The 27,992-nt window shown below is 39.8% G+C and overlaps 1 protein-coding gene across 4 annotated transcripts in view; it reads left to right on the top strand.

Moving 5' to 3' along the window:
- Positions 1-25,048, top strand: part of CYRIA (CYFIP related Rac1 interactor A) — a 116,656-nt gene extending 91,608 nt beyond the window's left edge. For all 4 annotated transcript variants that reach the window (XM_089671091.1, XM_089671093.1, XM_089671094.1 and 1 more), the window contains exons 4-12: positions 5,445-5,566; positions 7,791-7,896; positions 10,143-10,279; positions 10,354-10,431; positions 10,748-10,864; positions 10,944-11,023; positions 13,750-13,876; positions 14,474-14,544; positions 17,258-25,048. In XM_089671091.1, coding sequence (XP_089527217.1) covers positions 5,445-5,566; positions 7,791-7,896; positions 10,143-10,279; positions 10,354-10,431; positions 10,748-10,864; positions 10,944-11,023; positions 13,750-13,876; positions 14,474-14,544; positions 17,258-17,321 — 902 coding nt within the window. In that variant the 3' untranslated portion in view covers positions 17,322-25,048. The remainder of the gene's footprint in view (positions 1-5,444; positions 5,567-7,790; positions 7,897-10,142; positions 10,280-10,353; positions 10,432-10,747; positions 10,865-10,943; positions 11,024-13,749; positions 13,877-14,473; positions 14,545-17,257) is intronic.
- The last annotated feature ends 2,944 nt before the right edge of the window (positions 25,049-27,992 follow it).

Below are 27,992 nucleotides of genomic sequence, written 5' to 3'. Positions count from 1 at the left end.
ACTATCCCATAGACACAGAAAACAAGAGTATTTGGTATACCCAGCTTGTTGCCCAAGCAGCATGCACAAGACCTTCAAGTCCCCACACACTTGCCAACCATAGTCTTCATATTTAAGTTTATGAAGAACCAATTCCAAGTTCTCGTAGGTTTCCTTCAAGTGTACGGAATGACCTACAGGTATGGAAAAGCGTAAAAGCCACCGTTGTGGAGTAAAACTGCTTTGAGACTTCTTTTTGAAGAATCTATAAAAAAACGCCGCCAATGCTCTGAATCATACTGGATTTTAAATTGACCCATCAGACCTTTGACATCGATGCAATAAACCAACTTGTCTTCCTGGGCAAAGTAAGGAATGAACTCCTTTTCACGATGTCTGAACCATGAAGATGACACTCCTGGCAACAATAAATTCCTGCTTTTCAGCCTTGATCCGAGTAACTCAGCGGCATCTTTGAGAAGATTCAAGTCTCTTACCAAATCATTCATCTCCTCCTGAGAAAACAATTTTGGTCTTGTATCCTCTTCAAAGTCAGAACTTGATTCTTCATCTGGTTCAGGTATGACTTCACCTTCATCGGAGCTAGGTATCTCTTCCAAGGTAGCAGGGGGCTTGGATACTGGTATATCTGTGCCATGGGGGATGGGACGGATTGCTGAGTGAAGATTGGGGTATGAAATGGAATGCTTCCATTTAGAATTAAACCCTTTCACATTGCATGAACAAAAGTAACAGTCGTCACTATGGTTCTTTTGCTCTCGCCATACCATAGGAATCCCATAACGGAAAGATTTTTTTTTTACCCTTGAACCAATTTCGGAGGTTCTCAACACACCGTTTGCACACTTTATGAGGCACCCAAACTTTATCTTGATCTCCAATTTTTAGTCCAAAGTATGCAAAGTATACTTTTTTCACAAAGTCTGTAATATTCTGCTGTTGCTTCAACACTGTATATTCACCACAGATGAAACAAACTGTCTGGCGAATTAATACACTTTCGCGGAGCCATAACATAACGGTTGAAGAATGACGAGCTAACACGAGCTGCGATGAAAAAGTGTGAACAGCCTAGAACCAAGAACCTGATGATGATTCGTGCACAAGTGTGGACTGCAGGAGAGAGCAGCTCTGTGTCTGTACAAGAGACGTCACAGTGCTGGCCAGGCCCCCCTGCACTGATGGAAGCTGCTGCTATCTGCCCTGTGTCTCCCTCCCACTGGATTCTTCAGGAAAGATTAACCCCTTCTACCATTAGAAGCACAGACTCGGGGCTGAGGCTTACACATACAGCATGCTGCTGAGTATCCCAGTAGTCAGACATGTCAGAGCAGCACTTGTATTCACCCACTTTGCAGGGGGGGAGGGGCAGAGATTGTTTACCTGCAAATAACAACAAAGGGCCAGAAGAGAACTAGGGAAATGAGGAAATAGAATTTTTTTGCTAAAACTTGCTTAGCTTATGTATATATTGCTGACCATCAGATATTTTTTTTTTACGTAACTCGGACAACCCCTTTAAGGTTTTTTTGGCATTTTATATCTTAAATGCACTTATGTGAATTAATTAATAGTAATTTGGACTTTAAATTTGGTTAAAAACCCATAATATTAAAAAAAAATTAAAAACATTTGATAAATTTGAAGACCATTTAGCATTTTGTGGCACATCATGACGTCTAGGAGTTTTTTTCAATATTTTATTTGTTTCCAGCACACCAAAATACATGGAAATTAGAAGAAAATAATCAAACAGCTTTTTAGTCGCAGACCTGTGTAATCATAGGGATTACTCTATTCGAGAAATTACAGACACAATTTGTGCAGCATGTTTGAATGTGTTTGACATTCGTCTGATGTTTTATAAATAGACCCCCTAAGAGTTCTCTGGCCAAAATGCAGATGTTGATTACACTTGTTGCAGCTTTTATGTAGGAAACATACAGTATATGTATATTTACATGCACCTGGAAGTGATGAGAAGCTTTTTTTTAAATGACCCTGTAACTGTATGGTCTAAACTAAAGTCACCTTGTCAAAAGAGCTCTCTACAGCGCTGTTCTGATAGCGGTACTAAATGGTTGGTCTGAGCGCTGCTTGGTCATTCACAAGAAGCTTTGTACTTTTTATGAATGAATTCAAGGCTTCCTCTGATTGGTTAAGGTGGGCAGATGGCATCATGATCTCCACCTCAGCCAATGGAAGTATTGTACTCATTCACAAGAAGCTCTGTATTTTGTGATAGACAGATGAGTCAGCTCTACTCAATTTTTTCCCGGAACACAGCGATATATGCTATATGTGGCTAATGCTACATTCAATGCTAACATAGGGTGCTTGAGTTAGTGAAGGTAATCGTGTTTTGGATCAGCTTGGTCCAAATGAACTATTGAAAGTTAAATGAAAGCTGCAGTTAGGCTTTCAGCCCCCAAAGACCTATTCCCAGGCCTCAATTTAATAATGTACACCTTCTTTTGAGTTTTCTCCATTAGTATCCATGAACACATTTGGCCATTAGGCTTTGGGGGGGGGGGGGGTCTTAATTTTAATTGGCTTTGTCCACATTGATATGAATTATTTATACATTGTGACATAACTATATTTCCCTTTTGAAGTCCTTTAGTAGTTATAGGTAGACAAACCTAATCCAAGTAAACAACCTCCACAAACCATTAGGTACATTTTATTTGATATACAAACTTTGCCATGCTTCTTTCAAAAAAGTTAAATCTAAAATGTGCCCTAAAATCAAATCAGATGTCCCCTTTGTGGAATACAGAGTGTGGGTTACATTGAGCCTCTTGGCAGCAGTACAGAATGGAGTTAGATAGTGTTTCCTGAGAGGCGTCTTGGTTAGAATATTTCAGTTATTTGCGGACATTGCCTTTTCTAGCAGAAATAAAAGAACTGTGTTTCAGAGCATGGCCCCCAAGGCTGCTTCAAGCTCTCTTATTATATTTAACATGCATGTTATTTTTCTTTAGACTAGATCAGATTGGCAGTAGCACACACAAGCATGTTGAAAGAGACAGGCTACACATTAGTGTATGGCACTGGTCCACTGCTGGCCTATGCAGTCATTCCTCTGCAGGCTAGGCTGTAGAAGAAACACATTTGCTGTTTGGCTGCCAGGAGCATGGCTTTCCTAAAATAGTGTTTCTCCAGGGATTCCCAGCTGAGATCATTGTCTGTGTACAGTAGCTGAATGGCTTTTACTTCTGTATTCGTTAAAGGACCAGTAAACATAGGTAAAGCAGGCCATAGAAATTTCAATAGTTCATTTTTCGCATCATTCGTGTGCCAGCTGCGACACACGATTTTCGTGCCACAATTGAAAGTGCCTGATCTAACATGATCGATATTTATTAGAAAATGTATTCGAGAAAAAAAGCAAATGACGGCACAATCATATGAGCTATTTATGTTGTTTGCTAGAGAGCACTTTCGGATTTCGGCTCATCTATGGCCTACCTTAGTTTGAGTTGCTCACAAATAAAAGGCTAAAGGTCATAACTGTATCCAGAAGTTAAGATTATAAAGGTAAGGGTTTTATAAGAGAAATTAAACCGCTTATATCCTTTCCATAAATCTAAATTGTAAACCCCCTTCATTCATTCATGGCCAGAGGTCATTGAAGCCTCTGTGCCTAGGCCATCTTTAGCTGTGTAAGTTAACTTGATTCTAACTCTATATTGCCTAATTTGCCTACTTAAAGTGGAGTTCCATTCACCCTGTCAAAAAATAAGTCAGCAACTACAAAAACTGTAGCTGCTCACTTTTAAAAAACAGCCACTTGCCTGTCCCTCGGTACCGTGGTGTCTCCCACAGCCAGTTTCACCGGCCATCCTGGATTCCAGGAGGTCGGCATCTTCAGTATGGGCACCCGGCTGTGATAGCTTGCGACTTCACAGCCGGGTACCCACTGCGCATGCGCGGGTAGCGCTGCGCTTCATGAATGGTCCTGTAGTCTTCTGGGACCTGTCACATGTCCCAAAAGACTACAGGGAGGGAGGACACCTTCCGTTTCTGACCGCCTAGGCCAGGGGTAGGCAACCTGAGAGCCGCAGGACTACAAGTTCCATCATGCCTCTGCAAGTCATATCTGTAACTCAGTTTTGTAATCTTTGCAATGCCTCATGGGAAATCTAGTTCCACAACAGCTAGAGAGCTGCAGGTTGCCTACCCCTGGCCTAGGCGATCGGACCAGAAGTGGGAGCGGGTACCTGTCAAATTCGGGTAGCTGCTCCCCCCCCCACCCCCCCAAAGGTGCCACTCCTTAATGGGTAGCGGGGGAGCAGTCCTTAAAGCGGAACTTCCCCTTTTGGGTGGAGCTCCGCTTTAAATCTTAGAGGTTCCAAAAACAAGTTGTAAACCAATTTTTTTTTTCTGTATTAATTATAGGCTGAAAAATTAACAAACTTGTAAAATAAATAATGCAAATTTATAAATATATATTTATCCATAATCCCTTTTTAATACTGTAATTGTATCTGAAAATCACAGTGCAATCTGCAGATGCCACAGCAGCCTGAAGTGTCTCTGTATTAAAGGACTTTTTTTTTTTTTAAATGAAACTCCAGCCTACATGTGATCACATGGTCAGAAACAGTCCTAATTGGTTCTCGATCATTAGTAGATCTGCCGGTTAGCAGTTACACTGTGCAAAGAGGGTGATGTAGAATAGCATTCCCCAGTCCTTAGACATTTTAAACTGAGCATATTATGAAAAAAAAGTATACGTGAAACTTATTATAATGTAATACCATATGTCAGCACAGGCAGTATATTCAGAGATATAGGCAGTTGAATTAAAAAGTAAATTTCATTGACCTTTGTAAAAGTAGTCTGCCCCACCTCTCCTACTGTAGAATTGCTTTTAGGGCAAGGGTTAAGTAGACAGATTTAATGAAATCTACATGGAGATTCAGCCTCTACTTGACCTGCATTATTCAGAGGGCAATACACCAGAATGTAGGTCCCAGATAGCTGTCAATTAAAATGTTGGCCATGCACTAGTAGGTTTTCGAAGGAACATTTGTACAAAAATTCTCTGCACTACTGCTGACTTCACAAATGTTGTTTGAAAATACTTCAAAATTTCATCTGCTTTTAACAATGTATTTTATAATTAACATCACAAGTGGGTCAAACTGAAACACTGTTTTGCACGTAATAACTACATTTTAGTGGCACTTTCTCTTCCAAACTGAACAGCGTTTGCAAAAATTTCTGGTCCTGAAGCTGCAAACAAATCCCGCCTTAAGATAGCTGCCAGTAACTATTCACTAACTTCAACTATTCTGTTATTGTCACAGTTTACCATTGCTTGTAATTATTCTAAATGGCTTGCTGGTGAACATTGAATAACCTTTTTTTGGCCTTTTCATTATATTGATTTTCCATAATTTGCTGCTGTTGTGAAATTCCCATCTGTTTGATTTTAGATGCACAGCCAACGGATTGTGAGCGGGAAGTGTGGAATCAGGTCAATGCTGTCCTGCAGGACTCCGAGAGTATACTTTCCGATCTGCAAGCATACAAAGGAGCAGGACAAGAAATACGAGATGTATGTCCTCCCACCAGTTATGTGCAGTATAGTGTAACTGTAGCTAAATGACAGATGCGTGTGTAACATGAATGCTTTTAGAAAGAAAGGTGCAGTAGCCCATAGCATGCAATCAGTATTTATCTTTCCTTGGTCCCACTACAGTGAGATGAGGTTTGGTTGTGATGGGTCACTACACAGGATGAGATTATCCAACTCTCCATGATGGATTTCTAGTTTATTGTAGAATTGCTTTGAAGAATGCAGTAGGAGGATCGGGAACTCAAAGATGGATGGGCTTACTCTACTAAGGTGGGCAGGAACCAGGCTAGAATCCTATAGCAGGGAGACCTTTATAACTTGAGTTCCCAAGAGACATAAGAAGCCATTAAACATTTCTGGCACTTGATTAAATTAAAGTCTGTGTGTGCTAAAATTACATTTTGTAATGTAACGCTATCAAAAAATGACTTTCCTATTTCAGTTTACACTGCGACTTTAATATTTATATACAGTACTTACAGTATGTACACATTTTAAAAAGATATTTGTGAAATGTTTATACAGTATAGATATACAGCATGCATACCTTTTGTGTATTGATGTACATATAAGAACCCACCAGATTCTACCTGTGAATATCACATTCGTGTGGAAGACCCTTTAGAGTGCATGTTAGAGTGTTACTAAACCCTCATCAGTAAAATCAGTCTGTATGAGCAGTAATGCATGCTTGTTCTACTCACAATGGAATCTAAGGGGTTAATCCTCCACATTGTGTAAAAAGGCTTTTTGATCCTGTGTCCTCTGATCCTCGCCTTCTACTGTCCCTAATCTATTTGCTGATGATAGTACAGAGCTATAGGAGTCACTCTGCACATGCTTAGTTAGGTGTGTATGGCTAGAGAGTTTTTTTTTCCTCTTTGGGAGAATGCATTTGATCAGCCCAGGGCCAATCAGCACTGTCCAGACAGAGGGCCAGGGGTCCTGCAGCCTCATAGGACAATCAGAGGAGAATGAAAACTCCTCCTACAAGCTTTAATCCGTGCTCATCTGGACACTGATAGGGCACTATACTGCTGATGAGAAAAGGTATTTAGCAGTTTATATTTCCTAAAATAATTGCACTTCCATGTTGTGTGGAGACCAGATATAGTGAATGCAGGGTCATGGGTATAGTAACACTTTAAGGCAATTTTTTTGTCTAGATAGTGGTGATGTGTTAGAACCCATGTTAGGTTTTATAGTTGATGCTTCTGCTAGATAGATTATCCCTCTGTTTTTCCTGGTGACCATTGTCTTTGGGACTGGAAGAAAAGGAAAAGCCCAAATTTTGAGTTGTTTTTTTTTACCAGAACAGGAATAGAGGGGATATCTTTGGGGTGGTAGGCACATTTCTTTTGACAGCTGTCTGAAAAGATTTTCCTTCATTTTGGAGAGTTTTGATATAGTCCATCCATAACGGCTAGATCTATTTGTTTTCATATTCCCATTACACCCTGGCTTTCAGCATCTCGACTAGTTGAGAGGGATGTCACTCAGCCTTCTTAGCACTGTGCAGGAGTGCATTCTTGCAGAATTTCAAGAAGGCCAAGTGTTGTCACCCTTATTTAGGTGAAAGGACCGAAAGTCAGAGTATGAGATTTGTTAAAGCAGAACTTCATTGAATCGGAGCACAACAAACCGAAAACGCTATTAAATTTATTTCAAAGAAAACTCCCTCATCCTTCCATGTCTCCATGCTTTATTTTGCTGAGAAATCATGTTGAAAAACATCCCCCTAGCATTTCTGGCCATGGCCATCTTGAGCAAGGGAAAAAGATTCATGTAGCATTTACTTCCTGGAATCTATCTGCTCTTAGCTCAGGCATGCAGGCAGGAGGGTTTGCTTAGCTGAGAAACTCCCTCCTGAAGACTCCTGAGATGTATGACCTCATTTGCCTAGGCATGGAAACCAGGAAGTAACTAAGGAAATGTAAAAAAAAAAAAGTTTAAAACAAGTAAATATAATATACCTTCCTATGTATTTACTAATGCTAGCAGCCTGAGGATTAAAAATAGCATTGACTGTGAGGGTATAGTTCTGCTTTAAGGTATAATTTTGCATTTTTTAATTGGGAGGTAGAGGACTTAGAAAATAAATGGACTTTGCATTTTCAAGCAGGATCCGTTTTGATTATCTGCTTTTCATTTTTATGTATTATTTTTTTTTTTTGTCAATGAACTTTTTCATTTTATTTATTAGGCCATTCAAAATCCTAATGATATCCAGCTTCAGGAGAAGGCTTGGAATTCAGTGTGCCCCCTGGTCGTCAGGCTGAAGCGGTTTTATGAGTTTTCTCTAAGGCTTGGTAAGTTTATCCTGTAAGCAGGAGCTTGGAAAAGCTACACCCTAACTCCTGGATCTACACCCGACCCTCCCTTAGTATCATTTGTTCTGTCACTCTGGAGTCTAAACCAGCACAAGTATGTAATTTCATAAAGGCGTAGCTCACCAAAACCAATAGTTTTATAGGTGGGATCTTGTGGATTTGTGTCTTGGAGACTCCAGGGGCGAGATCTCCCTGCTATAATTTTTCACTGTTCCTGTCCATGTTGAAGTTAGGTATTCCCTTCCACCTTTGTGTTCCAGTACTTCCGGTTGTATTCTTACAAGTCCTCAAGACATTTATGTGAAATAAATTATCACCTGTTTTAACTTTCTAGCGACTACCAAATACTGAACTCTCAGTAGATTTATTTAATCTGTGTATCACTTGGGGCTAGTAATTTCAGTGGGTATATGTAAGGGTTTACAACCATTTTAAGCACCAGGTAGTAACCTCACCAAATATTAATGCTCCTTGCAGACATTGTCCTTGTTGAGATTTAAACCCAGAACCCTAGTGCTGCGAGAACAGAATTATAGCACACAATCATAAAAACAGTATTTTTTTTTTTAATACACAGAAATGTTTTTTTGATCGAATATGTACATAAATTCATTCTAAAATCAGAGATTTAACAGCATGATCTCATAAGTCACAAAGGTCATAATTATTACAGCTCCACACCTGATGGGGGATAATGTTGATTCCTCTGTTTCGCGGCGTTGATCTTCTTTTGGAGGAAAAGTAAAAAAATACTCTGAAATAGAATCATAACATTCAAGGTACAACATCTCATAGAAATATAACACATATTAAAAAGTAATATCTCCAAATCCACAGATATGTTGCTAACCAATGTGAACTCATGTCAAATAAAAGGGGCCAGACAGGGGCACCACCATACCTCCCCCACGAGGTGCAAAATAATTGGCACAGTGACAGGTATACCACCTCTGCGACTAGAAAACATCAAAATAATCATGTTCTGAAGAGAAAAAAAAAAAAGGGCTCAACTACATACTGACCTTAAAAACAAGATAACAGTATCTCAGCCAGGTGGGAATTATAAATACCCAGAAGGCTGGTATCAGGTCATGACCCTAAATATAAGGAGACCACAAGCAAGGGTTTAAAGATGTCCATTTCAACCAAGCATAGCAGCAGACAAGACCCCATAAACAAATACCTACAAACATATAGAGAATTATAGTAAGGAGGTATATATCCAGCCCAAATAAATGAGCCAAAAAAAGGCCAATAATTAAGAATAAACAAGGGAGTCTCCACTACATATAATCTCCCATATGTAATAAAGCTTAAATAGTATCGTGTTTGTAATCAAAGTATCCCATGTATGGACTCAAATATGGTTATATACCAGTAAATAAGGCAATATTTAATTGTGGTCTACCTTAGAAGAATCAAGATTTATCTTCCCTTCCTGGCAACATCCGCAATAGGGGGAAACACCGGCCCACCATTTATATGCCCAATCTTGCGCATGTGGACACTGCCGGCATCTGACATCACTGGAGCAGATCCCCCAAACTGCATGCGTGGACACTCGCACATGTACGGTCGCCACCATCGCTGCCATTTTGGAATCACGAGTAGGCTCAGAAGGAGGCAGAGCCCAGCCAAAGCAGAAGTACCTCCTCTCTCTGTGGGCAAAAAGAGAAACAAAGGGAATCTAAGCCAAATATTCAATATACATAAAAATAGCAATGGAAAATTAGCGAAGCCAGCACAGGAAAACATGTTTGCCAGTTGGTCGACATTGCATTTCATAGAAAAGGTTTGTAAGTTAGTACTTCATTAAGACCAGGGGGGATGGTGGCGTTGAGTATCTCTATCCATAGGGTTTCACGCTGTAGAATTATATGATCGCAATTGCCACCATGTGGATTTTCAAGGATTACCTCCAACACCATGAAGTTAACCACTGTACTGTCGAATCTATGGAATAAACTATATGGCATCCCACAGTAGTGAGTTTACCATTAGATGAATAATAAAGGTGATCACCTAATCATTGGTGAAGTACTCTGATAGTTTTGCCAACATAACACTTACAGAATGGTTGGTTGGGTGTTGCTCCCCAAATGTGCCATTCTTACTATATCCTAATTTATGGATATCCTGATATCAAGCAATAAAACATAGCCTTTTTACAGTCACAAAACATGTTTTTACTAACACAATTGTGACACACATTTTTCTGTTTACAGAAAAAGCTCTGCAGAGTTTATTAGAGTCTTTGACCTGCCCTCCCTACACCCCCACACAACATCTGGAGCGAGAGCAAGCGTTGGCTAAAGAGTTTGCTGAAATTCTGCACTTTACTCTCCGCTTTGATGAACTAAAGGTAAGGAACCCTCCCTTCCTTAATATCTTTTGGTGGGGAATAAGAAACACTTGTAATAAGTGTTCTTCCTTTAGATGCGGAATCCTGCAATCCAGAATGATTTCAGTTATTATAGGCGGACGATAAGTCGCAACAGAATAAATAACATGCATGTAAGTACCTGCTTCATAACATTTTCCTAATCCCCAGTACCAGGCCTGGATGTATACTTCTTGTCCCCTAGACCAACTACCTCTATGACAAAATTTGGCTGTTTTTGGCTAAAGTTTCTTGCCTGATAGGGATGGAAAATTCATTTTGAATTGCCCTTTAAAATGGAACTGTTGGTTTGCCCTGCATGGCCAAAGCACAGGTTTACATTAAGGCCTTAATCAGTGTTTCTTTCTAGACCAAGACTGTCCCTCAATTTTCTTTGCTGTTGCAGCCTCTTTAATATTTTGTGTTTTTCTGCTTGTTTGTGCTCTGCAGCTAGACATTGAAAATGAAGTTAACAATGAAATGGCAAACAGGATGTCACTATTCTATGCTGAAGCCACGCCAATGCTGAAAACACTTAGCAATGCCACTACCAGCTTTGTATCTGATGTAAGTCATCTCAGAACGCTTTTTAGCATTCGTTCTTTTTGTTTTTGGCTATTGTATTACATTTTTTTGTCTTTTGCAGAATAAAACATTACCCATTGAAAACACCACAGACTGTTTGAGTACAATGGCCAGTGTGTGTAAAGTAATGCTTGAAACACCGTAAGTCATTTCTCCTTTATCTTCTCAGCTGTATCGCTGCCAGTATCAGATTTTGTCACTTAGTCTTTTAACCTGCTGCACTTTATATGAGGTGTAATTGTTATATTTTATGTTATATTTTAGTGAAAAATAAAGATTGTTTACAGTGCTCCTTAAGGGTTGAGCAATGGAAATGTTTTTTGTGTTTGATATGAAAAGAAAAGAGATAAAAAGATCTGAAAATGTGATTCTACAAGCTGAATGGATACATAGATAACAGGATAGCAGAGGATGTTAACTATGCTTACTTAGGTTTTTCAATGAAGCAAAATTGGCAAACTTTTGTTATTTGTTTTAAGGAGACCGGGCAAGTGTCAAAGCCTCTCTTAGATTTTTATTGCCCTCTTTTTTCTCTATTAAGGAGAGTTTCCTCACTAAGGGCTCATTTGCAATCGGGGCAAGGACTGCTGCTCTTCTGATAAAGCAGTTCACGCTGGGATTGCTTTTCAAGGGTGTTTGACAGCGGTAAAGAGGCAATATGTCACCACCTGTTTTAATTCCCTAAATGTAGGCAGTTGCAGCGTGGTCCTATTTACTGGAATGGGTCTCATTTAGTGGGTGGTAGTGCCCGTCAACTGCGACACAGGCTGTACAGTAAGGTCCATATATATTTTGACACAGGCACAATTAGTTTTTTTGTTTTTTTTTTAGGTATTTACCAAAACATATTCAGGCTATATTTATATAATGGATATGGGCTGAAAGTGCACACTCTCAGGTTTAATTTGAGGGTATATACATCCAAATTGGAGGAAGGGTTTAGGAATTACAGCTCTTAAGAGTAGCCACCCCCCCTTTTTCAAGGGACCAAAAGTAATTGGACAGTTGAATATAATCAGAAATAAAATGTTCATTTTTAATATTTTGTTGAGAATCCTTTACTGGCAATCACTGCCTGAAGTCTAGAACCCATGTACATTACCAAGGACTGGGTTTCCTCCTTTCTGTTGCTTTGTCAGGCTCTAACTACAGCAGTCTTCAGTTGCTCTTTGTGAGTCTTTCTGCCTTTAGTTTTGCCTTCAGCAAGTGAAATGCTGAGAGGATCCTGCAATCATCCACCACTGTTGTCTTCCAAGAACGTCCATGCCTTTTTATGTTGCTGAGCTCAAAATTTCCTCAATGTACCAAACTGTTGATTTGCCCACTCCTAATGTTGCTGCTATCTGATTGATTTGTTTTGTTTTTCAAACCTTACAATGACCTGTTTCACTTGCATGGACAGCTCCTTTGAATGCATGATGTAGGTTCACAGCAACAGATTCCAAATGCAAACACTACACTTAGAATCAACTCCAGACCTTTTATCTTCTTAAGTGATGAAGAAATAATGGAGTAACCCACACTTGCCCATGAAACCACTTTTTAATTCAATTATCGAATTACCTTTGGTCCCTTGAAAAAGGGAGGATGACTACTCTTAAGAACTGTAATTCCTAAACCTTTCCTCCAATTTGGATGTACATACCCCCAAACTAAACCTGAGAGTGTGCACTTTCAGCCCATATTTGTTATATAACTAGCTGGAATATGTTTTGGTAAATACCTGGGGAAAAAAAATAAAATTGTGCCTGTGTCAAAATATATATGGACCTACCTGTAATTCTTGCTGCAAAGTCTCATGGCCACAGCATGTATCTACTCCTGGCCACTGCCTTTGCAGCTTAAGGAGGAGCAGTTGAGGGGCTTGGCTGCATGTTCTTACCACCCCCCAACCGCACGTTTAAACAAGCCCTTACAGTCCTCATAATCAAGAAAGAGGGGCAACTTTTACAGTTGACACCAGAACAAGAATAGAGGGAAAACCTGCAGTAATGAAAACTGTCAAGGTGGGATATTCCGTGACTTTAGAGATTTTCTCTTCTCTCTTGTTACTTCTGTTGGACATGAAGTGATAATAGATCTCCCCAATTAGAGGGCAATACAAATCTTAAAGGTTCTTAACTTTTTCTGTATTTAAAGTCTGTATGTAGCTAAATTAAAAAATAGGACAGAGGCTTGTAACGTTCTAGAATAGTCCAGTATCATTTAGTACTGCCTTTATTTCTCAGCACTAGCTACAAATCCATAGTAGAGACTGGATAGTTGGGGGTACTAAGGAGAACAAGCCCTGCTGACTGCTGCACTGTAGTCCTCCCATGTTGGCCTGCTGTATTAACACAGCCACTCTTGCACACTTCTGTGCAGCCAATGCTGGGGGAAACCTCAATGCAGTTATACTGGGCAAATAAAACTCGCAGAACAATGTTACAAGCTTCTGCCCTTTTTTAGGTTGGCTTCAACTAGAGTCTAAAACTAAAAAAAGCAGGAATCCAATTTTAATGGTAATGGCAAGGGTTCATCTGTCCTGCCTGCTATATTCTGGACATTTATGATGTTATTCAGCTGATTGAAGCCATTCTGCACTTGTTCCATATGTGGGCCTCTAGGATATTGGAGTGCAAAACTTAGCATGTAAATGTGGAGACTCATGCCAGCCAATCAGATTACTGTTTACTGTATAATGCAGTTGAATGATGACAAATGTGAATCTAATCTAGTGCAATTGGTGACCACACTTCTGATCTGGTCTTTACAGTTTGTACTTTTTTTTATTAGAAAATCATTTTCAGCTTTTAAAAGGGATAGTATCAATTAATGTATTTTATAGTGACTTATTTTTAATGCAATTCTGTCCATTCCATTAACAGGGAATACAGCAGTCGCTTCTCCAGTGAAGACACACTCATGTTTTGTATGAGGGTAATGGTTGGTGTAATAATCCTTTATGATCACGTTCATCCAGTTGGTGCTTTTTGCAAGACGTCAAAGATTGATGTAAGATTTCCTACCTATTGCTATCATGTTAGTGCAGGTTATCCTGGTATTCTCTAGTATGCTGTGAGAATATGTCCATTCATTATTGGTAATCATTAAAGAGCAACTGAACACATATAAAGAAATCCACCCTAATGAAAGGGCAGGATGTTTTTAACATGGAGTGACTGAAATAACCTAATATATTATATAAATTACAATTTAGTTTAGTTTTTTGTTTTAGCCTAATCGGCTATGAAAATATAATGAATGTTGAGACTTTTCTATAGGTGACCCTAACGTTTGTCAATAAAACATTGCACACAGCATCTCACCACCAGCCTGAACTGTTTATATAAAGCAGAATTGATCTACAAAATAAAGTTGCTGAGATCACCCATCTTCTCCAACAACTGAAACATTTGACCATATCTGCATGCATTTTATAATGAGTTGATTTGTTGTTTGGTTATTTGTGTTAATATTCTGATGTATCCATAGTATTAGCTATTGAATGTATGATTTGTTTCTAAAATATTTGTTAAAAATGTTGACACTTGATACACCAGCATGAGGATTTTAACATTTGGACATTTCCATTTTACATATTTCTGGCAGATGAAAGGATGTATAAAGGTTTTGAAGGAACAACCCCCAGATTCTGTGGAAGGACTTTTAAATGCACTCAGGTACCATTCAAATTTTACATCTGTAATATGTATCTGGCCTTAGATACCCCTTTTCTTTACACAATTTGGACTTGAAAAGCAATCTGGGGTGCGATCTTACTCTCAGAATGGCTCCCAGTCTTTTTAAAAGAAGGCCTACCTCACTTTCTCTGTTCATTCCCATTGGCAACTAACTGTGATGCGTGTCCCCACAACCCTATAAAGTAGCAAACTCTCATATTTAGTTGCTGCATGGTCCAGCCATAGGTGTCTGTGCTCATAGCCTCCTCCAGTGGGCTGTGTTGCAGGACTGAGGAAAGCAGCAAAGGAGCTGGGATCTGCTTGGCTGACTTTGGTCCAACACAGTTTTCACTCAGTAGCTAATGACAGCAATTACTTTACAAGCTTGTCATCCATCAAGCATGTGTTCACCTTCACTGGAAATGAAAAGGTTGAACAACCAGTAGTATTAACCTATTTTTTTGATGTGACTTTTTTGAAGTCAGATTGGTTTGACAATTAAGGAGCTAACATTTTCATGGTTAATTAGTTAAGAACTTTCCTAGTGTATTAAAACAATGACATGCAAACCCTTAGTTTGTTTTCTTTAAAAATCAGCCACAGTTTGAGTAGAAAAGTCTTTCCCCTGCCAGCATGTTGCAAGGAAAATCCATGTCCTCTGTCTGGAAGCAGTGAACTCTCTGCAGAGTGCTGACATGCCCCAAGATGAGGCAGACCTATAGCTCTGCAGCTAGCTAATCTCATGTACCCTGGGATTAAAGAGAACACTGCTTCCATACAAATAGCAAGAGTTCTTCTATATGGCATGCTGGCAGGGGACAGACTTTTCTACTTTTTTGACTCTGCAAACCATTTGGTGCATTTGGAATGTATTTAGATGATTTTTACAACCAGCGTGTTGGAAAGTTTTCTCTCAATCAGTGCTGTGGCTATAGCCTGCAACACTGATCAGTGTATTCTGACAGCAGGGAATTCTCCCCTCCCCTTCAGAATACAATTGCGCAGCGGGAGGAATTCCGCCAACCACACTGAGTGGGAGACTTCTGTATGGCCAGTGTTACTCTAGTCCAGTCATCTCCATATTGAGGCTTGGGAGCTGGATGTGAATCTTTGCTTATCTTTAACCGGCCCTTGGGGCTCTATTCTTCCCTCTAATGCAAGGGACTATTTCCCCCTCTGACTCCAACGATGGGGCACTATTCCTCCCATTGACACCAGCATTGGGGCACTATTCCTCCCCCTAATACCAAAGATGGGGCCTTATTTACGCTTACTGACACACATTTTCTTCTCCCACAGGCCAGAGTCTGGCTTGTTTGAAGGACAGTAACTCGTCCATTTATTTATCAAGTTTGGAGACCCCTGCTTTAGTCTGAGAGCTTCAATAATGGGACATATATAGCAAGGAATAAATGAGAGCTTCTTTAAGTGGCACTCAAACTGTAATGAATGCCTCTTATCTGCTCCCTTTTGGTCTGATAAATTTACCATTGAAAGTGTTTTGCTGTATCTGTTTGATAAGTGCATGTCAGAAATCAGAGCTGCCCTGTCTCTTGTGGAGATGGGAGCGTGGGAAGGTTTAAGTAGTTTAGCAAAAGACAACTAGACAAAGTGGACAACAACTCAGTCTACAAAAAAGCTGTGCATTGTCAGCCCAAAATGGGAAATTAGGAGCTGCGTGCATGTCTGCCGTATCTATCTATCTAGCTCTATTTCTATCTAGCTCTATTTCTATCTAGCTCTATCTATATTTTATTGCTCTGGCATTCACTTTAATGGTGCAGGGGCACAACAGAAGTCCAGTCTCGCTTAATGGCAGCTGCTTACTAGCAAGAGCTGCAGAATGCTATACAAATTGATTACTTTGATACCCAGCATTAAATTATAATGTATACCTCAATAGAATGAACAGGAGGTCCCCTTTTAAAGTAGAATTTCAGGATAAACCTAACTGGTCTTAAGAATGCTCCCTCCCCTGTCCTAACTTGTGTAAGAAAGTAGTCTATACTTCCCCGTTTTCAGCCCCGCTCTGGTCCAGTCATGCAATTCCCTGTGTCAACCAATGGCAGCTGCAGGAGAGAGGAGATAGCTCCCTGATAAGGGCTGGGAATTCCTGCTAACGGTGACATCCATAGGCTCACATGGCCCATCAGATGTTGGGGATCCCTCCTCTCCCCTGCAGCCACCGCTGACAGACACAGGGGAGCTGGATTGCATGACCAAACTGGAGCGGCTGAAAATAGGCAAGTATATAGATCTTTCTTACACAGATCCATTAGTATAAGTGTTGGAAGAGGAGAGGGAGCATTTTTAAGCCTAGTTAGGTTTAGCCTGGAATTCTATTTCAGTGTTGCTCAATTTCAATAAAAAATTGCAAAACATTAATTGTGTCTTGAGTGACCAATAACACTTAGCAGAGGTTGAGTCTTAACACGGTTGTGCCTGCTGCAGTTAAAAAGATTTTTGTCACCAATTAGTGAATCTTGCCAATAGTGTAATATTGTATGATGTCTGTCTGGTGAATACTCCATCTCATGCTCTATATCTCTTAATTATAAAGACGAGCATTTCCACATTCGGTAATAGTTCCTTAGACAATTATAGATCATTTGAAAACTGCATTTTATAATGGGAAAATGTTACCTCTAGGTATGTGTGCACATTTCTTTTTCATTCTCTGAAGACATTTCTTTTCATTTTTGTCAAATTGCAGGTTTACCACAAAGCACCTGAACGATGAATCAACTTCTAAACAGATCCGGGCGATGCTTCAGTAAAGTCCTATGCTTGAAGAGGATTCTTTTACTGACCTCAGAAGATGTATATGTTTACATAATTTAATACAGATTGATGTTAATACTTATGTGTATTTACATAGTCATTACCCCCTTGTCACTGAACCTTAGGCTTGTATTCCTGTCCCTAACCTATCCAATGCCAGTGCTGCCCTCAGCGGTTTCATGGAAATGCTCTGAGGACTTTGCAGACACCCATCGGGTAATTAATCTGACTGACTTAGCACAATTTTTGCAATTACACGCTATTATTATATTTGACTTGCAAATTGAACTTTTTTTTTTTTTTTTTTCCTTTTACCAAAGTGCTTAAACCATACTTTAAATTGGTGTGAATTGATTGATTGTATCTGCTATTGTGTTTTATTCGTCGGTTTGTCCAAAAATGCAGTTTAGGCACTGTTTTGTTTTTGTTTTTTTTATTATTTTGTTGTATGTTAGGTTTCCGGTCAGAGGCAGTAGAAGTTGTTGTTAATATGCCAAGGCTGGAGAAATGGACAAGCAAACAAAGTGGAGATATTTGTGTACTGGGGACCTTAGAGGCATGACTTAATGACATTGTGCAAGCAGATAAGGTGTTCTGTAACCCATAGCAAACAAGAACTGTTCAGTCTTCACGAGTCTAAGCGACCTGTACAGATCTGGATGTGCAGCTTAGGTCAGTGGAGCCCATTAGAGCATGTTCACATAAATGGTGACCACCCTGCAGACACAACTTGGCAACCTTAACCTTCCCTACCTTACAGGCTTCATCTCTATGAAAGAGCAGGTCTTTTATTCAGGCAACGTTTCCACACAGAATGGGTATCTTTGTCTATAAGGATGCATCCCCATTTGCTTTTTGACTAACCATGTCCTGCACTAAGATTGCAGCTTCATTCATGCATACTGATAAATGAAGCTGGTCTCCGGTGCAGCAAAGCCCGTCTAGCTGCTGAGCTTCATCTCAAACATGCAGTTCACCACTCATCTGCACAAGCTCTGTATTAAAAGATAAATGTCAAGTCCTGCAGAATTCAGGTTTTCATGCTGTAACTTTAACTGAGCCCTTCGAAAAGGATTTGTTTTTTTACCTTTTTGGTGAACAATCAGAGAAGCCTCTGATCTGTTCATTCCCAGGAGTTTAGCATCTGAAACATCTTTCTTATATTCTCTCTTGAACACCAGCAATATGGCCTTGTGTTGGTCAGAAGTGCCTTTAATTCCATAAGAACTACTTAACATATGCAGCTGAGGAGTTAAGCATTAAGGCTCAAGATAACAATACAAATAGGTTTTGGAGTAATAATGTTAAATCTAATCTCCACCTTAATGTCCCTTTTTAAATAGGTAATTTGGGCCAACCTTGCCATACATACATACAATGCTTTGTTCTGGCAGTAGGATGGGGCATTCCACAAAATTGAGCTGGGCTGAGTGCTGCTTATGAATGGCTGGGCCGGAGATCGAGACGTCATCCACTTGCTTCTGCCTCCGCCAAGTTAAACATACATATAGCAGTGTCATTTTTTAAAAGCATTTTGTATTGCTTGGAATTCCATACTGTAGTACGGCATTTAGGTAGCAAACAGTGCAGTGTGGTAGAAAATTTAGTGTGGTCCAGTGCAATGTGTACTGGACCCAAGGTTACCATAAATAACCTCTGCAGTCAGTTGTGGCATGCCAGCCCAATGCAGATTGGTTAGTAATAACGTGCCTATACATAACAAATACATGCCCATTACAGTTCTGGCATCCAGCTCTTTAAAACTGACCTCTCAATAGAAATTAAAAAATAACATAGCTGTGTATTTACTAAATAAAAGAAACTAGGAATAAATTCAAAGGATAAATCCACCTTTAAGAGCACGTTACATGATACCCCCTGTATTTAGGGTGTAATATGCTCCCATACACCAGCCTCCTCCATTCCTCCTCTAGCTTTATAACTGAAAGCCAGTACAGGGATATGGGCAGAAAGCTAGAGGAAGACTGTGCAGGAGCTTGACATTGCACCCGTGATCTGCTGATTTGTGGGTTCAATGCTCTTTAGGCTCCAGTAAAAATAAATAAATGGACATTTTTTTTTTTTTTTTAACCTACAAAAGTATCCTATAAAAGTATCGAGCGTTTGTACTTGATATCGGCCTCAGCCAGGCAATTCGAAGGCTGCCAATAGAAACCAATGAGTGTGTATATATGTATGCTGGCACTGATCATGATAATAAAAGAAGAGAGGGGATAAGTGTGCTGCTCCATTGTTTAATCAGCAAGCTAGGGCGTGTCCAGTGTAAAGAATAAGTACAATAAATCTGCCCCCACCTAAGTTAGTTGGAAGTCTTCTTTAACTCTGAAACTGTGAACTGTCAAAATTGGTTTCTATGGATTACGGCACACTGCTCTTTGCATGATTATTCAATCATCTGTTTGGTTTCCGTCATTCACTTCTCATTACCCAAAACATTGGCTTCTTTTTTATTCTTTTTAATTAGTTTTTTCGATGGCCAGTTTTTTTTCAAACTTAAGGTTGGCTGATTGTGGACCATTGCTGCTAACAGACGCTTATTTGACATATTGTATTCCGTTTCAAAGCATGAGTTAACACTCCATATACAGTATAAAGAGAGAATCACAGATCTTATATATTGATTCTATATATCTATGAAGTCCCTTTAGAATTTTATAGACTTCCTGTTTGCTACTCCATTGCAGTACCAAATAAAATGAATTGTTGTAGATGTTCCTGATTTTTATTTTGCTTAAATGACTTATGTTGCTGCTGAAAAAAAAATTACTCATGATAAATACATTTCTCGTACATATTAAAGGGTCAGTCCTCTAAATACATAGTGGTGAGTTTTCAACTATCCAATTTCATCTGCCGACTAATCATGGCAATTATCAGGGGGTCCAACTTTACCTGATGGTTTATTTGTCACTATTTTATTTTGTGAATAAAGCAACTGAAGCAGTGGGAACTCCCCTGGGAAATAGGGTGGGATATATCACTTTTGGAATACACAATATATGAGGGGCAGCGCATACATCCCTGTACGCATGTATTGCTCAGGTGTGTGTATCAGTATGCAGCTGCTTGTGTATTCACCTATGATTAATTTTGATAGGCTGTTTGTTGCACCTTTGACTCAAGAGCTCAGATTTACTCTTGAATATACACTGTGCTGTCCTCTTGATTCTGTGTACATGAGGCCTTGCATTGGGAGACCCTTAGAAGTCAATATCAGTGGATCAAAGCATATAACGCGTATATTGATATGTTGGCAATAGGTATTAAAGCGGAACTTCACCCAAAAGGGGAAGTTCTGCTTGTTTGCATGCCAGCCCTCTCCACTTTTTGTGGGGGAGGGGGAAGCGAGTACCTGGTATTGACAGGTACCTGCGCCCACTTCCGGTCCGATCGCCGCGGCAGCGTTAACCCCTCCTCCTTCCCTTGCAACCTTCTGGGACACATTACAGGTCCCAGAAGACTTCGGGACCATTCACAAAGCACAGCGCTGCTTGCACATGCGCAGTAGGAAACCAGCTGTGAACCCAGTATTTGTAGCTGCTGACTTTCTCTTTTTGAGGGGAAACTGGAGCTCCCCTTTAACAAGCCTTGGTCAACAGTTGTTAACACTATCCACTCCAAATTCTAAATGAAAAACGTGCATCAAAATGCATGTCAACAAGTAAAGATCATGCACATTGACGCACGAAATTGCAGGTTCCTGACACTGCAAATATAACGCACATGACTAAATGGGCACCAATAGTTTCCTTCATTAACAGGGAGTATGAGGGTGGTCTGCAGCTTGCATGTAGGGTGCTGTGGACCAGCTCTGCTGTATGATTGTGGGGGGACAGATTTGTTACTCTGGTCATGAGCAACTGTGCCATCTATGTGAACAGCAACACTTACTGTTACACTGTATGAGGAAACTGCTGGAGGATTTATTGTGTTGATTTCATTTGGCCTTTAACAACACTATTTGAATCATTTATTGCAGCACGATCAGTAAAAGTTGCTCCATCATGCACAGCCTGTCACTGATTTGTTGATGTTAAATTGATTTAATCAAACACCCCATTAACCTCTATGAACTTAGAGTTTAGGTTGAGTTGAGAGTTGTGTATAACCAGCTTTACCTCTGAAGCCCTGCTGCAAACATTTCTTGAAGATCCACCATTATATCACAGCTTCTGCTGGTCTGTATGTCATGATATTCCTTCCTTTGAAAACATCCCCTCTCTACTCTCAGAACATGTTTTTTGGGGGGTTAGGAAATCTATTTATTAGAATTGTGTTTTTCATAGGTGTATTAAATGTAAATCCCCAGAAATCAATCATGCAGGACAGCAGAAACCAGACAATAGGCCTTAAAGTGAGGTGAACACAATTCTTTTTTAAAAAAAAAAGTAAAAAAATCTGTATTAGAGCAGACACCACAAGATGCCTGTTATTATTGTTCTTAGAAAATCCTCATCCGTGCCTTTGATTTAGTTTCACTTGGTTAATGGGTCATAACTTCTCCTGCTTCCTGCCTTACCATCACAAGCTGCCATCCCCCTGTTCAATGACAATGCCTTTACTAGCCACTAAAGCAGTCTAATTGGACAGTGAAATGGTGGCAGTTTGCACAGCTTGGCTCTGGGAAAGTTATGGCTCAAGTACAAAAGAAAAAAAATTAGGTGGAGCCCCACATGACCATGGTTTTTTTTTTTTTTAATTGTGGCAGCTAGCGGGGGAAGAAGATCCTCTAACTCGCTATCAGAATGGGGGATCTGGGGCGGGGGGGGGCTCCCTGCTGAGATAGTAATTACATGTTACACTCTGAATACAGGTATGTAACATGTTACAACAAAGGTGAATTTATCCTTTTAAGAATTTTTTAGTTGAGCCTTTTTTGTTTACCAGGTTAGAGCAAGTTCCTTTATGGCATTTTCTACCGCCATTGTGTTTGCTATTCATTCTTTATTTTCTTGTATTTAATAACCTTTCCTCTTTTTGTTATTTACTTTTCGGTGTCCTTGCCCTGCCTCTCCATTCGCACTGCAATAGTTGCTTTAGAGACTCAGTCAGGATAGACATGTGAGGGCTGTCATTCTAGCTGTTTTTTTACAGATGCGGACTCTGTGCTGTCATACTTTTATTTTACTATTTAGTGAGTTGCTGACCCAGAACAAGCTTGCAGCCAGTGTAACACTGACACACCTGATTATGTTCCTGTTCTAGGTCAGTGATTCATTAAGGATTGAACCCTAGAGCTGAAGGGGGGATGAGTTCAGCAATGGCATCTCCTATACAGTGTTTGTTATCACCGTTTCTTTCTCTGATGAAATCACCTGTCAAACAGAAAATATTCACTAGCTGTACTCTGGCACCTGGGGAACCCTCAGACCCAGCTGCACACTTATAGGGTGTCTTAGCTGTGCTCTGGCATGCACCCCTGAAAGCCCCACTACCCCACAGCCCAGTGCAGCAACTATTATTGGCTGCTTAAGTATGTCAATTTGTTCTAGAATAGGAGGGGGTCGTACTAAATTTCCAAGGCAGCACAAAGTTGAGAATAGCTGTAAGCATGCAATTTATTTTGGCTTGGTAGGAAATCCATACTGAAGTGCCACCTCTTGGGGACCATTCTGTGAAAGGTTATTTCTTAACTATAAGTTCACTTTAAGCATGTAAGCCATTTTAAAAATAGATATGCATTAGAAATCATGCATAATTGATATATTTGAATATTTCATCGCATATGCTGTATGTATGACTTTTAGCTCCATCTGTTAAGATGCAGATGTGAATTTACCCTTCAGTATGTATATATAAACTGATTGCCCATAATATTATGACCACTGACAGGTAAAGTGAATAACATTGATTATTTTGTTACAATGACATCTGAAAGTGGGTGGGATATTTTAGGCAGCAAATGAACATGTCCCTGAAGTTCATGTGTTGAAACGAAAAAAACGGTCACGCATAAGGATTTGAGCAACTTTGACACAGGCCAAATTGCAATGACTAGACGACTAGGTCAGAGCAACTATTGAAGTGCAAGTTCTTGTGGGATGTCCAGTATGCAGTGGTCAGTACCTACCAAAAGTGATCCAAGGAAGCAGAACTAGTGACAGGGTCATGGGCGGTCAAGGCTTATTGATGCATATGGGGAGTGGAGGCTGGCCCATGTAGTCTGATCTAGTAGAAGAGCTACGGTAGCTTAGATTGCTGAAACAAATTAATGCTGGTTCCAATAGGTGTTAGAACACACAGTGTATCCATGTTTCTCCTGTATGGGGCTGCATAGCAGCAGACCAGTTAGGGTGCCCATGCTGACCCGTGTCCACAGTTAAAAGTGCCTAAATTGGGCATGTGAGCATCACAACTGGACCACGGAGCAATGGAAGAAGTTGGCCTGTTTTGATGAATCATGTTTTCTATTTTACATCATGTGCACGGATGGGTGTATTTACGTGGGGAAGAGATGGCACCAGGAAGCAGCACGGGAAGAAGGCAAGCTGGCATAGGCAGTGTGATGCTTTGGGCAATGTTCTGCTTGGAAACCTTGGGTCCTGCCATTCATGTGGATGTTACTTTGGAGTCCATGCCTCAATGGGGCAGTGCTGCTTTGGTAGCAAAAGCGGGAGTTGCTCAATTTTAGGTGAGTGGTCATAATGTTATGGCTTCTCAGTGTATTTTTTCACTGCTTTCCAGATGAGGTTCTCCTTTAATGTTGTTGGTAAGGTAAAGCAAACTGGTCATGAAAGAAACATGGAGGCTACGATTGGAAAGCTCTCCAAAAATGTGAGTTACCTGGTTGTAATACTGACCCTCTGATGTGAATACTTTGCTGAAGATCAGGACGTTTGACTTGATCACACATTCATGATCTGCATGTTTTACCACAATTGATCCAAATTAGTCACTCAGGAAGCAGAGTCCAAATAACACACCCCCTGTTTCTTTCATGACAGGTTGTCTTTAATAAAAAAAAGAAAGGATTGAGGTCAGGTGCTTTAAAAACCTTGCTTCACCCAAAGCCTGTCATTCGCTACTTCCGTATGTACTGTGGTGAAGTGGCCATATGTAAATAATAATAAAAAAATCTTTTCTATCTTTTATTAAATTATCCAGTTTGTACTGAAGTAAAATGGAATGGCAGTCTTTCATTAAAGGGTCAGTCCACCTAAAAATTATATTTCAATTTTTAATAAATACTGGAGAATGAAACCACCTAATGATTTTCTTCAGGCCTGCACAGCTGTTATGGCCATTATTGATGGTCCCAGTCTTTCCCTTTGCTGTCTGTTTTATTCTGTGAATAATACAGAACTTCTTCCTTCAAGTTCCTTCTAGCTATAAGAAAGTGGGGAGTCTCTCTGTCTACCAGGCTCCACCTATACCTGAAAAAACACTGCTATATGGGGTGGACCATGAGGTTTTTCTGTAATATGACAATTTACCAAGCCTAAAACCAATTTATAAAAGAATGTGGCTGCTTTAAATCCAATTATCAGCTATTCATACTAAACATAGGAATGATGAACTAAAACCACATTTAACTTTCAGTATTAAAAAATATATTGCAGGGTTGTTTCCAAGTGACAATACATGTAATGTATATCCTTGATATTGATGGGCAGATATTCCAATGTTCTTGCCTAGATTGCTTTTTTTTTTTTTTTGTATAAAACTGTGTGTGAATTGAAAATAAAAAATGGAGCACCATTAATTCTTTTCATTTATTTGTGGTGGATTGGAATTGATAGGTTTTTTTTTTTTTTCTTCTTTGGGAAAGGATGTAGACATTACAGATTTATTTAAATCTCAAATCCAGGTTTGGTTTTAATTGCATAGCTACATTGGTCCAGCTTGGACCAATGTACAGTAAGTGTACATATCTGAGTGAGCGCTGTGCAAGTGGAGAATCTTTGTGGTAGTTGCTATTACAGTGATTGCTGTGGTCTTCTGAATCCTGTGCCGAGCAGCTGCTCTTCTGCATAGTGATCACGGGGTTGCTCGCCTGGCACGGCCATCATTCATGGGTCCCCTTTTGGTTTTCTTCAGTGAATACAAGAGGGAGGATTTGCTAAAAGCAAATGCAATTGCACTCATTTTCCCATATCTTAGTAAATATGGTAAAGCTCAGCTGATTTCCATCATCCAATCATGTACAAGCAAAAATGCTGTTTTCTTATTTTTCTTGCACATGATTGGGTTTTCTTTGCAAAGTGAAGATTTACCACATTTACATTTAGTAAGGAAAATAAGTGCATGGTGCAGTTTTTTTGCCTTTAGTAAATCAACTCCAAGTTGTTCTCTAATTGTACAAGGTGGGGAGGCAGAGTGGTGATATTCAATCAGAGAACACCTTGTAATAACTGACAAAAAATAAGTAGCTTCAACTACTGCAGTGATTCTCTGCTTCCACAGTGGTCCCACAGGTATGGCATATATAGACAAGCTGTCTCCATGTCTCCTGTGATTAAAGCCTATCTCCAGGAATAGTTATCCAAAAAATACTTATGCACTGTCACTTTAATGCCACCCCTATTAATCCCTTGACGCCGACGTAACACAAATATGCGGCCTCACGAACCTGGGCTTTTTTCTGTGGGGCCGCATATTTGCGTACCTGTCTTTGTGCTGGGAGCGCGCCGCTCGGCGCGCTCCCAGCACCAAGACCGCGGTGTCACTGAGAGCCCCGGGTCCCGTTCTAACGATCGGGACCCGGGACTCCCGATTCCGGGTCACGTGATCGCTGTGATAGCCTCCGATTGGCTATCACAGTGATCAATCACTGTGTAGCCCGGCCCCCTTGTTTTCTCTCTCTCTATGAATGGAGAAGAGAGATACATTGTATCTCTCGAACTCCTGACATAGAGAGATAAAAAAAAAGTTTGTAAAAAAAAAAAAAAAAAGATAAATAAATATTAAAAAATAAAAGAAAAAATAAAGAAAAATACCTAGATCAAGGTTTGATCTAGTTCAGTACCAGGGTTAGTGTTTGGGTCAAGGTCAAAGGTCAGGATTTAAAAAAAAAAATTGGTGTCAGTTAGTGTCAATGTCAGTGACAGTGAGTTTTATGTAAAAAAAAAAGACAAAAACAAAATGCGCACTGTTGTTTCTGGACTGTACTACGGGTACAAACAACAAATAACATACACATATATGGTATCGCTGCGATCGTCAAGAACTGGAGAATGTATTTTGGGTTGTTCTTTGGAGGTAGGTTATGGTCGTAACAAGAAACACACAGTTAAATTAAAAAAATGATTTTTTTTACTATTTTGGCCCAGTTTTCCTTTAATAATGAAAAAAAATTAGGAGCTATTCATGACCATTTACCACCAAATGAAAGCCCAATTTGTCCTGAAAAAAACAAGGTATAATCCACCTGGATGTACAAAGTAGTTGTGACGATATGTACGGTTTTACTAACACGTCAACGTTGCAGAATTGTGCTTAGGCATTTAGATTTGTTTTACCCTTAGGCGTGAAGGGGTTAAGAAGAAGCCCCTGTTTTACAGCACCGGGATTGTGGGATCAGTTCACCTTGTGTTGTTTTGAGAGACACTTGACAGTACGCTTTATTAACATTAAGCAAAATGGCAATAATTTAAAGGCACCTGAACGGTGCCTTTAAATTATTGCACTTTATATTCCATGGTTTATATTTTAGTAACATGGTGTGATTGGAGTCAGCGCCGATAAATATAGACAGAGATAGATATAGATAGATATATACAGAGAGATATATAAAATATCTATTATTGTTATTTTTTTTACACCAGTATCGTAGCAGTGCAACACAAGGCACATTTACTTAGCTCCAGAAATACTATGACTTTAAATAGTTTGTCTGGGCCAAGCTGGCCTAAACAACTTTACTAATTGATGCAGAGGCTGTCACCACTATGTCAGCTACATACAGTATACAGCACTGTTTCGGCAGCTGTGCAAGGACTTTCTGTCCCACTCCCAAAACAAAATTGCTGCTCATCCATTCATATGAAGCCTTGTTTTTTTTACAAATAAATACAGGGCTTTCTTGGATTGCCTGGGGTGGGTGGATGACATCACAATCTCCACTTTAGCCAATCAATAGAAGCCTTGTATTCTTTCATAGAATACAAAGCTTCCCGTGAATGGCTGAGCAGCACAACTTGATTTTGTTCTGGGGATGGGAAGAACACAGCACTGTATAGTGTATGTAACTGATGCTACATAAAGTTTGTACTGCGCTGACAGCCCCTGCATCAATTGGTAAATGAAGCAGTTCATTTGAGCCAACTTGGTCCAAATAAACTAAGTCATAGTATTCATGTAGTTAAGCTTTAAGTTTGTTTGGGCAAAAGTCTTTGGAGTAGGTGGTATACCAGGCTGGATGTATCGGTGTGGATTTGTACTATCTGAATAAATTATCGTCAAGCACAGTGACATCATCACTGCATGGCCCGTTTATTCTTTGTTAAAACGTTGTCCACTGAGCAGGCACTGAATATGTACCAGATGATGGACCAGTGAATGTTTTGGTGCAAAGTTATTTGCTGATTGATTATGCAATAACTACCATACCTGGAATTCAGCTTTAGGGCTACGTTCACACTAGCTGCGGTTTCCCTGTGGGCACATTTTCAAAAAGGTACATGCATCTTTTTTTGCAAGAAATGCGG

The sequence above is a fragment of the Staurois parvus genome, unplaced genomic scaffold, assembly GCF_062004578.1.
Source record: "Staurois parvus isolate SC_StPar_1 unplaced genomic scaffold, SC_StPar_1.0 ptg000098l, whole genome shotgun sequence".
Lineage (NCBI taxonomy): Eukaryota > Metazoa > Chordata > Amphibia > Anura > Ranidae > Staurois > Staurois parvus.
Note: the sequence above shows the minus strand (reverse complement) of the source record. Positions and strands in the feature narration are given on the sequence as shown.